Below are 12398 nucleotides of genomic sequence, written 5' to 3'. Positions count from 1 at the left end.
ACCCACTGTACTTCAATCAGAGCATGAGGATCTTGCTGACCTTACTTCAGTGACTCACTCTAGTAAAGGCATCAGGATGATTCACTGGAGTAAAGGTCTAGTGGGGTGAAAACAATGACACTAGCCGAAACTAAAAGTAGAGTAGTTACAGACCTGCATAGAAAACAACTCCCTGTCCTTTCCAAACATCCTGGATTCTTTGTAAGTTCATCTTAGAGTCGTGGCTGGATTTTTGGTTCATTTTTGTTTTCAAATTCCTTTTTATTTGGAAAACCTTGTCAGTAAACCATAGCACTTTAATAAAGGATAGCAACACCTATCACGCGAGACCTAATACCCGGTGCTCTTTCCAGCATGCATCCAGTGAAGTAAAACTGCACTGGGCATCGGGTTATTCATGTTGTGTGGATGTGTCCAATTTTCCCCTCACATTTGTCTTGGAGTATGGTGCTCATGTTGCTATCAAAACAATGCAGAGATTCTTAGATAACGATTTGTTTGCAATAGCTAGACTCTCACAAAATGACTAAATATAGGAAGCCTTAAGATAAAAATGTGAAAGTTGGTATGTGTTAACATTATAGGATATATCACCAAATATTCCCTCTTCTGTCTGCTGCAAAACTACGAGGCTCAGATAGAGCACAGCTATGAGAGAAAATTCAATGCTGCTGAACACAAATTCATAATACATTAAATCGTGTTGTTTGTGCCAGGTCAACATGAACATGCCTCCCTTAGCTGTTGTGAGACGTCCAAACACACACCTTAATCCACTGAAAATGGATGCATGAACTGTGATAAACTCCATTTTCTTAGATCTATATCTGTGGGAATTTCTAATGGTGTTTTAAATCTAAGCTGCCTGGCCACTGTCTAGGGACAAATAGCAAGCAGTTTAGTGAGCTTTAAGCCATTCACAAAGAAAAGTTTGCAGTTCAAAACTTTTTCTGAATGAATCAACAGAGAAAACAGTGTTTCAAACTCGTTCCCTTGTGTTATCTGTCCTGTTTTAACATATTATTCTTTTGTGTTATTATCCCATAAGTTAAAAGGGAGCAAAGCAGTGGGGGGATGACAGAGTGGGGGGGGTTGTGGAATGAAATTTTTCTAAAATTTTAAAATCCTGGAATAACTTCAATCAAAAGGCCTGATATGTGCCACAATGAAAGATAGACTATGATTCTGCAATACAAAGCTATACAGAATTTAATGTCAAATAAAGCAGGCAAAAATATGCTTTCAGAAGAAAATGAATCATACTTGGAAAGAACACGAGAACTCCTTGTAACAAATATTTTGACAGCTCAGACTTTCTTAACTTGCTTACTTCCTCTCTGAAGCTTTTAGATAGCAACGCATGGTAAATGATATTAACAAACCTTGTGCTTGTACAGCAAAGACTCTAGAACACTTTAAAACTGTTAAAAGATTTAGCCTAACACTACTCTTCTGGGGCAAATAGTTAGTTATTCCCTTTTTTTTTTGTAGTTAAAGAAACAGAAACACTGGGAATTGAATTACACTTCTAGGAGTATCATAAAAGGTCTGTGACAAATTGGAATTAGATTTTCTATTCCACATGTAATTTTTAACCATAGGTCTACCCTCATTTCTCATTTCCCACTCCAAAAATTCAGATGTCTTCACTTATGTCAAATAAGGTGTTTTTCAGTGTTTCCTGCCTGGAAGACTTTCAATCATGAAGCAATAAGGTTGTTAACCTTTAAGGTTAAGTGCAATAAAATGGGCTCTGGGAAATTTTGAAAGTGTGACTTGTTGCTACTTGTACAGTTTGTACACTTTGAAACCTATATGGGACTTCAAGAACCTATAAGCAACTCTGGTGGATAGTCCAGTACCTGCTCTAGGACACGATGAGCTATGACCTGAAGCCAAGAGAATAGCTCCTGCAACTGCCTTCCTGCCATGACTGAAGAGGACCAAGCATCAAGCTCATAACCTCCTCCAGACCCTGCCCACAGCATGGCTGAACTTGGGAGCGAGCAACTGAACTCCTTTTTGCCACAGGAGGTGTTGGAGACGGAAAGTATCATTAGGTTCAAACAGGGGAGTAGAAAAAAAAATCATAGACAGCATACATGACCAAGACACTATATATCTAGATATATATCTTCCCAGCTTCTAGCAAGACAGAAGAGACTATAAGAATACAATTAGAGGAAGCACTGTTCTGCACTTAACACATTGTTAAAACAAAGTCTCCAAGACACAACACTGGGACAATTATTTACATTTTCCATTACTCACTGGACAAAATTTCAGCTAATAGTAACCTCTATCTATAAGTTAGAGTATCACCCTGAAGAAATCCTGATAGGAGGCAGATGTGACTAATGACAGGTTAGACTCCAGAAGTGAAATTCTGGTGCTACTGGATGTTTAGAGGTAACTTCCTCAAAAGTTTCCCCTCATACTTGTTACAATTAATAGACTTCCAAGTTCTTCCAACTTTAAAGTTCTTCACTTATCTAATTTTACATGTGATAGAGAGTCTTCTGGTATTTTATATTTCATTTTAAAATCATAACCAACCAATTTTACTGTTCCTAAAAGACTTAAAAGAATTTGGTTTGCTTTGCTTTTCTGTCATCAGCACCAAAATAATTTTGGGGCATAATAATGATGGTCTTATGCTGCAGATCAGAGAAGGAACATCAGACAGAAAAACAAACAATTTCTTTTAAAGAAAGGAAAAAAAAAAAAAACAGTAGGGAAAGAAATAGAAAATGTTCTTTGCAAAGAGTTATTTTTCATTACAGCTAGCTGTTAGAACAGGTTTTTAATGAAAAGGAGGGTGAGAGTGAAGACAGAGGTCTGTGGCATATCAGCATACAAGTAAGTGTATATATCTGTGTGAAAACATGTGAAACTGTCTAAAAAATATTCCTCTGAAAGAAGAGAGACAGGCAGCCAGGATGCATTTTACAAATGCAACTCTGAAGAGCAGCCCTATGTTTATGTTCCTGTTCTCTTTGCAGTCTTTCTTGGTATTATCTAAACAAACACATTCAAGTCTTCTCTTGTCTCCTAAGTTCTGCTTTTTAAAAACCTCAGAACAGCCTCACAGGGGCAGCATCAAATTGCTAAAGCAGAAAACAGCACTGATCACAGAACGGTGCTTTTTTCCTGCCACATATTCCTGCAGAACTATTGGATCTACACTCCAGTGACAGTTACCGATAGGAAGAGAGCTGTGCCTGCAGAAGTATTGAACTGGAAGACCTGAATTCCTATATTAAAGAAGGCTTTAGAGTAAGCATGAAATAGAGGACTATGAGAAAGGCAAGACAGATGACATACTAATGTGAGTTTAGCATTCCAGCACAAGTAAGGAGTGACAAAAATTTATGGGAATTCTGTTTGGAAAACCATGAACTATATGGATATAGTTCTAAGTAACAGAACACTCAACCTTGAGTGATTGTGATATCACTGGTTAATGGAGATTTAACAGACTTTGGAAATAAACCCTACTAAAGCATGCAGAATCCAGGATAAATGTATAAAAGCAGCTTTTCAGCAAAGCACTGCTATAAAGCAGCCTATGCCATGGTACATGCTACCATCTCTCAGTCACTCTCCATAGTGCACTGCAAAGCAAAAGCAAGTGCCAGTTACATACAGTGTCCCATTTTCTTTGCCTGGTGACAGTTTGATAGCTAAAAGTTAACAGAAGTTAATAGTGAATTGCATGACCAATGCTGGTGTCTTACTGTTGTGGCTCTAAATCCCGATTTTTAACAACAATTTATAAATCGTAATTTTGACTTTCTAAACTACAGAGTGAACGTTGCAAAAGCATTCACTCTGTAGCTTAGAAAGTCAAAATTTAATTTGGTTAACTAAGCATTTCAGTAGAGTGTAACGAGTTAAAGTTTTACAAGTAAAACTACTGTTTCTGTGCTCACTTAATCCTCAGGGTGAATGAAACCTTTACAGGATAGGTCAACAACTAAGCACAAAAAATTATGTTCTTGTAATCAGTGCAGAAAAAAAAAATAGAATACTTCTGTATTTACCAAATTGCAATCTGACTTTGAAAATACAGACATGCAGGAAGAAAATACATTATAAACACCTTACCTGATATGCAGCAATTATCAACTGAAGAATATTTCCAGAATCCTTCTGCAGTCGTCCAACAGTAGCTCCAGGAATAAGCTTTGCATAGTTCTGAAAACATGAAAAAATGAAAAAAATTAAACATAAAGAAGTTTCAACTAAGAGTTACAAGAACTTCAAACAAAGACCCTTAAAAAACTGCTGCCGGTTTCTGATTGCTGTAACACCCCCCACATTTTCCAGTGATCAGGGGCTACGACTGATTGTATGTTGACTTTATGTTAATAATATGGTGCCAATTTAAGAATTTATTTCAGTGGTAAGTGTTCCTTTTTTTTTTTTTTTTTTTTCATTAAATTGTATTCTGACACTAAAATGACATCTAGCAGATAGACTCTAAATATGCTCGATTAAAATCTTGCCTGATTATTAACTACATTAATTTCACTTGTTTGTACCTATGCCTTTTGAGAATAGTAAATGGTCATAGTTAAAAGCACATATTGTAACATTCACTTTCATCTGTAATTTATCATAATATCAATGCTGTTATTTTAATTTAAAAAATTCCAGATAACTATTAATAAACATGGATAATTTGATACTCTTATATCACCCTATACTTCACATCTCCAAAAACACTGCGATTACTTTATACATTATGTATGGAATACTTATCATTCGTTAGATTTCTGAAGTGCTATTGTAAATCAGTGGGATTAACTACATTTTATGTTACAGCTGGTGACTTTGCATTCCTGCCTTCTCTTGTGAGTAGTGCTCTCTCAAGTACTCTTCTGAGAGCACTGAAAGTCTCCATTTTGAAAATGTGGACCTTCCATGAGCTGATTATATATATTTATATATATATATATATATATATAAAAAAAAAAAAAAAAAAGACAATAGACTCTTGGAATTTAAAGTCTAGCATCCTTTAATCTGAAACCAAACAGCGAAACAGTGGGGATATCCTGTTCTGAAGACTTAATCTCCTGTTTGAAGAAAAATTCACTGCATGCTAATACAAAGATGATGGTGCATTCCCAGTCTAAGTGTGAATCTCCAGCTCATTGGTTAAACCCTACTTTTTAGCATAATTTCTATTAACAGGATGAGGCATACTGATGCTTTTGGAGTGCTACCACCAAAAACTATCCAAAGGATGCCATTGAATTTAGTCTTTAAGCAAATATTCATCAAAAGATGAACTGCCTTTTTCTAGAGATTCTCTCATTCATGTTAATGCAATTTGAGACTTACATGTTTTAGTTCAGTGGGGCTATGTTTAACTTATAGCAGTGTAAATGACAGGAGGATTTTCAGCATAAAATGTCATGCCAAATTTATTTAAAAAAAAAAATATATATATTTGAAGTTCTGAATAAGTTTGGAGACTAATAATTTTAAGCACTGAAATACAATCTGAAATAAATCAAGTTTCAAGCTGTATTCTCCCATGATATAAAAATAAATATTTTTTCAAAAAAAAGAGTAATTTCTGCTTTTTTTCAGCAGTGCTCTTAGTTAGGATTAAAGAGAGAATGTTTTCACTCAACTAGTTTGAATAACTTTTTTTAAGAATTCTGCTTGAAAACAAATAATATCAACAACAATAATTACTTGATGAAACCTTGAAGACTAGTGTTTTCTTTTGTACCAAAATAGGATTTACAGTTCATCAAAATGTCATTGTAATTGCAATATTCACAGATACTTTGTAAGTGAATAGTGTTTTTTTTTTAAATAAGTATATTCCCTGCTTCTTTGGTAAGACTCAGTTGAAACTAATGATACAAAACATTAGATGTGAATATATTTTAAAGGAATATACATTTTGTTTTTAAAATCTTTTCTTATAAATAAAATCTCAAATGATCAGGGCTGAGTGTAAGGACCTTCCTCCACTTTCTTGCATTTAATTTTGAGTGGGTTTACAAATGTTTCCACATGACTGCTTTTAAAGTTCTTATGATCAGGCAAAACATGACAAACTTGACAGGGAGAGCTTCAGACCTAAAACATCCCCCTCTTTTAAGGAAAGTAGCTGTATGGTCATATGGGAGGATCAAAACTAAAACCAGCTGTATTACAGGGATATACATTTTGTGCTCATGCAATCCATAATATTTTTGTGTTAGGTAATATGTACATATTTAAGTGAATAAACTGAAAATTCAGTTGAAGAGGATCAAGAATATTAAATGACTAAATTGTTTTGGGCTAAACCGTTGAAGATTACACAGGGCTAGAAATATAAAATACATATTTGCCAGTCTGAACACTGCACTTAAGACTATTGGAATCTATCAAGTCTATTTAAAAAGATGCTTTCTAAGTCCTCACAGTCATTTTAATGCACATTTGTCCCCAATAACTGAATTATAAATAAGAGCAGTCAATGTTGGGTCTGATATAATTAGATGCAGAGTTCAAGTAGGTTTTAGATAAAATATCTGGGAAGAAGCTTTCTACCTTAAATGATAATTAAGCTTGGATGTTTTTTTTTTAATATGAGAGAATATGGGAAACTGCAGAATCCTCATCACTAAGGCTTTTTTTTTTTTTTAAAGAGGGGTTTAATGGTGACACCCAAGTGCCAGTTTAGTCTCCTTTCCCAGCTCTTCCAGGCCATGTGAACACTGGCCTTAAGACAATAATAGATCTTATTGCCTTGCTTTACTCTTTTTGCACTCTTAAGCACAGATGACTGCATGTTTACGTTTATAAATTTGAACCATGCAGGTGAAAACATGACACTAGAGTCCCGTTTGCATGTCCTACATACACCCTTGAAAGTATACTATGTTTTTGTTTTGTTTGTTTTTTTTTAAAAAAAGGCATTGTGAGACTTGATTTTTGTATTTGCTTTGTTGGATTTTTTACATCTACAGAATAGAAAGCAGAGCATAACAACTACAGAAATCCAATTAAGTGGCAGAAAGCAGTGCTGAAAAGATTAAAGTAGCAGATAGAATATATTCAATGGGATTCCTATATACAAGATTCTCCTATCCTACAAGATAGGAGATAGATAGTAGCTTTTTTCTTTTCTAAGAAAGAAAGTAACAAGAACAAAAAATTCTACAGTTGCTTTAACAATGACTTGCATTTTTTTGTAAGGTATAAATCTTCTTTTAGTGTTCCCAGTGAACAAAGGGTGCCACTTGATAACTGATACTGGTATAACACTGACACAAGGATACTGAAATAGAAAACCCCTGATAAGAACACTGTTGGCCAACTCTGAGGGTGACCACCAGCAATTTCCAAGGGAAAATACAATGCCATCGGTAAAATAAAAGTTTCTTTGGATAAAATAAGGCTCTGTAAATCAAAGACTCTTCTGAATTACCTTCTAGAATAGTCCTTAGTTGTGTAGCACCTATTGAAATTAGTGTAAATATTTCACTTCTCATAAATCGGGCCCTTATTAAGAAATGGTTGAACAATAAGATTTAGTAAAAGTTTCTTAATGCACAAATTTTAACAATGCTATGCTATGATTGTAGAATCCCACTAAATTTGGAAGTGATTGCCTTCTACTATTATTGATTTGAATTTTCACTGTTCAGCTCACAACTCAATATGTTTTTAAAAAACGCTCCAAGATGAAAAGTGCTTCCTCCATTGTTAAGGTTATAATCTGAGAATCAGTTTGTGAAAGATCTCACTCTTATAACTTTTGTCCAACACCTGGAGAATTATCCTTATTTGAAACAACTCTACAACTGGAACCAATCACAGAAGCACTGAGGGCCTTCTCAAGGACAGAAAATAGGAAAATAGAAACAGAAAACAGTACTGGTATGTACTGAAACAAAAATAAATAAAACTCTCATGTCAGCTGAACAAAAAGAATTATCTCAGAGTTGAACATGAAGATGCTCATTTTCAGAATGTATTCTTGTTTTATAAAAGGATTAACAGGCTTAACTGTCCTTACCTAGCCTCACAAAATATAGAAATTTAATCATGCTGATTACACTGAATAGTTTAGAAATGCTTAGTTTGACAGTCCTTGTCTATCAACTTAAAAACTGCAGAGTGATTCAACTTTAAATCCAAATTGAAAGTTACATAAGAACTTCAAAATCAGTACGTGCAGAAGAATTTTCCAAGTAAAAGAGCCTTTCTATGACTCTGATATATAATTTCCTAGATATTTTTATTACATAAATACCTTGAAGAATTGTATCCTTATTACTGAAATTATTATATTAGCTATGAAAAACAGTGAACCGTAAAGCAAATACTAAAGAACTGAACATTTTAGTTTTCTCACCTCATATATATGAACTTGTTCATTTGTTACTGCAAAAATTAATAAAACATTGTTTTGCACAAGTTTGTCAATTAATTGTCCAATTGTGGGATACTCCTGAAAACAAACAGAAGAGAGCCACATCAGTGCATTTTTCACATATCCAGTTGCTAATTATCTCCCATGAAACACAGTCAACCAAACATAATTAATACTATATTATTAGCATAAAATAAACTACAGTTGGGCAGTAGATGTATACAAAATAAAAGTATATGTAATTTCCTTGCCTTGATTTTAAGAAAGTTTCTTTGAGAAAAGTACAGTGTTGACCTCCACACTGGGACACTGGGTTCAGTAGCATCTGTGATACAGACTGAATAACAACACTGTGCCAAAGGAAATTGGAATTTGTACTAGTTATTGCATCTTAATCTGGGAAATTTTCTTACATGAACAGTGTCCTAAAGCTTTCTGAACTCCTCCTGAATTCACACCCATACAGGGAACAAGATTGATGAGTATGACAAAATTCCCTGTATGAGGAAATACTAGTCAGTCATGTCCCATGTGTTTTCCAGGTTATCAGGAACAAGATATATGCTTTTTTTTTTTCTTTCACAGTTATAATCTATCATAATTCCATACAAATTGTTCTCTTTTTACAAAAATTTGCCACTACTAATAAAGATAATGGTAAATGTCTGGATTCCACAAATTTTACAAACTTCATTGGTAAAGGTATACTTTCACTGGCTTTTAAATTTGCTTATTTAAATTTATCTTTAACTTCTACAGAATGCAAGACTTATACAAAATTCATAGCAAATTACCAGAACAGTTGACATGGAATATTCATTATTGTGGTCCAAATGGCAGTTTCCATCATTAGGAATAACAATCCCTGCCAGCTTACTGTCCATCCCAAAGTGGGAATCAGCATCACTCACAAACACCAGCAAATGCAGAGAATCATTCCTCCATCCGATCTTTTCCTGTAATTTAAAATACATTAGTTTAGCAGGCTGTATTATATTCACAAATAGAAAAGCATCAAAAGATTTGGAGAATGGCATCTCAAAACAAATGAAGGGAAACATCTTAAAAGGTGTATCAAACACATCGCATCATCTGTTGTACGACTGAGTGTCATTATCTTGAAAAAGATGTTGGTGTTCATTCTATTGTCTTTGGCTAACATTTTGTATTCCCATTCTCGTGTTTATTAAAATATGCTGGCCATGTTCAATTCAATCTGCTTACTACTCTAAACATAGTTAATCAAAAATATTTAAAGAAAAAACAATCAAGAAAACAGACCCAGTAATTATCCCTGGCAATTACAAAGAAATACTAAAATATTGCAATATGCATGTTTAACTTGATACAGCCAAAAGTATTTTCACACAAACCTAATGAGACTCTTGGACTGCATTAAAAAAATCTTGAAAAATAACGATCTGCTTATTTGATATATAAGCACACAATAGTGGAAGTGGAAACATACAGAATAACTAACATCATACCTACTATTTTAAATTACCTTGCAAACAGCTGCCTGCATAATTGCATCAAATCCTCCCTCTGGAGTGTCTATATTAGCAGAGATTCTCTGTCCTTTCACAATTTCATTGAATCTTTCAGCATCATTTGTTAGTGACAAAACATGTTTGTATCCAAAGGTGGGTAAGCACTCATATGGTACACTTCTGCATAAGAAATGAGACAGTTTATGGATGACGCAGAGAGAAAATGACTACAATGGCTACTTTGCAGGCCTGTCTGGATTAGTTTTTGGTTATGCATTTCTCTTCTGTGTCTGAGATAAGTCCAGTGAAAAACATAAGAGAATCACAGAGCACAGATACACTCAGTTGGGTTGCACACAAGCCTTCATAAAGCACAGGAAATGCCACCTAAAGCAGAGTAATTTAGCCAGTTAATATGCAGTCCTTGCTGTGCTCCCTGCCACATTTCGTTTTCATACTCAGAAGCACTTAGGATCTGTAGTCCCTTAACGACATTTAGAAAATACCATTAGGCTTCTCCATTTCTGCTTCAGACTGCAAAGCAGCGAAGGCTGGAGAGCCATCTTCTCCCTTGTAGATTAAGAAAGGACTGGAGCAGCACAGGTTTAGAGGATACTGCTAGGCCTCAAGGAAAAACACACAAAACAAAAACAGGAAAACAATGTTGACGGGTAAATGAATGAAATTGCTATTCCATGCTGGGTATGAGTGTGAATCTGTTTAGGATAGCAGTGTCATAAAAATCTTATATACATATATATATATATGTATGTATATGTATATATATGTGTATGTATATATATAGAATACCTGTTTGCTAATCAATTATTATTTGCTAATCCAAATTCCTCTCTTTAAATAACGTAAGATGCAACAGTTTCAGAGTATGAAATTAAAAGAATCAAATCTTGTTTCCCAAACTGACTCAGTTACTACCAGAATAGAGAAGAGATTCCAGTGAGGCTGTTAAATTGGATTTTACCCTCAAGATTACCATTATGACTTAATGTTGGCATGCAAACAGATGCAGGTACTTTCCCTGCCTACCTGCAAGGGTTGTTTATTTCTTCAGCTGTAGTTTTGATAAATGGTGAAACTGGTTTTTCAACAAAAGATCCAAAACCCAGCCTGAAGTTGCTTGTCAGCTTTGACATTTCTTTGGAAAGAGTTGACCCTAACTCTTTTATTGTATTCAAATCATCATCCATGGAAGCTGATAGATCCATGAGGTAATAGAGATCAATTGGATAATCTTCACTTTGGCGAACCTTGATCTGTATTGTTTCTTCATGTCCTGTGAAGGTCATGGGAAAATGGGATACATCTTAGTACTTCTAAGTAGAAATTATGAACAATGTCAGTTAGTTCATAAACTTATACATATACTTAAAATTATTTAGCATTTGAAATCATCAGTACAATTAAGAAAATAATTCCCTGGCAACAAAAATCTCAAATTGATTGTCTGAAAAATTAAAGCTGTTCTAATGTTTTTCTAAACTGTTCTTTAGTAAGGCCGTAGCCATGGACTACAACTGATTGTTGTAATATAAAATATAAGAACATCTTTTGGGCAGTATGCAGAAAAATTCAGATAGGAAGATAATTAAAACTGGAGGTAGCACCTATGGAACATGCCATGTATGTTAGAATGCCAAAGAAAAACAGAGCATACACCAGGTTTTATTCTCAATTGCAACATGCAATTGTAATCACATAGTATGACCTAACTGAATGTTTCTTATGTTTCTTTATTCCAAATTTTCTCCATGAAAAATACACATCTCATGGACCCCAGAGTAGGTCTGGAGTACTTCCATAAATGTCACTAGTACCTTGTAAATCCTCAAGGCAAGATTTTTATACTGCATCTGATATATGCTATTTGCCAGACCTGCAGAGAGAGAGGCAACAAAAACAGGGCTGGATAGGTATGGGGCTATTTATTCTCTCAAAGACACCTTAATTGACAGAGAATACAAGAACTAAAAATTAAATCCTTATTTTTATGATATACCCAGCACTTCTGAAGGATTTTGAACTCAACCGAACATAGATTTCATTTGACGAGTCAAATGACAGATAATTTTGGACTCAACAAAAGTATTTTGTCTTTTATCAAGATTTTTTTTACACCATTCAGTCTGAGTATATCACAGTATCTCAGTATATCAGCAGAAAAAAATAAATTCTGTATTTATGAACTGAGTGATTTACCTGGTCGCAGTTTGAGAGTTAATTTTTGAGGAGAAATCTGCGTGACATCGGAATTGTTCTTCTGGGTCGATACAGTTAGTGGCATGTTTCTATGAATTTCCACTTCTGAAATGGGAAATTCAATGAAATTCAACTGGCATCCTTTTGATAAAAGGTTTTCTGGAGTATCACACCTCCCATGAATTCCAGCTGAGTCGGTGTAATTCTAAAGCAAACAGGAAAAGGAATGGATGAGTTAAATGTATTTACTGACTGGCCACCAGCACCTGGCTGACAAAAGGTCAATCCAATGCAGGGGAACC

At 34.6% G+C, this 12398-nt stretch overlaps 1 protein-coding gene across 3 annotated transcripts in view; it reads right to left on the bottom strand.

Annotated features, from left to right (window-relative positions):
* Positions 1 to 12398, bottom strand: part of ITGB6 (integrin subunit beta 6) — a 63861-nt gene that overhangs the window by 17846 nt on the left and 33617 nt on the right. For all 3 annotated transcript variants that reach the window (XR_014618540.1, XM_084288626.1, XM_084288625.1), the window contains 6 exons: positions 12097 to 12301; positions 10927 to 11173; positions 9894 to 10059; positions 9184 to 9345; positions 8372 to 8467; positions 4108 to 4197 (listed from right to left, as the gene is read on the bottom strand). Coding sequence is in view for 2 of the 3 variants with exons in the window: in XM_084288626.1 (XP_084144752.1) it covers positions 4108 to 4197; positions 8372 to 8467; positions 9184 to 9345; positions 9894 to 10059; positions 10927 to 11173; positions 12097 to 12301 (966 nt within the window). In the remaining variant the exon portion in view is untranslated. The remainder of the gene's footprint in view (positions 1 to 4107; positions 4198 to 8371; positions 8468 to 9183; positions 9346 to 9893; positions 10060 to 10926; positions 11174 to 12096; positions 12302 to 12398) is intronic.

Source organism: Netta rufina (genome assembly GCF_964035555.1).
Source record: "Netta rufina genome assembly, chromosome: 6".
NCBI classification, from domain to species: domain Eukaryota; kingdom Metazoa; phylum Chordata; class Aves; order Anseriformes; family Anatidae; genus Netta; species Netta rufina.
This window is presented reverse-complemented; position numbering and strand designations above follow the sequence as displayed.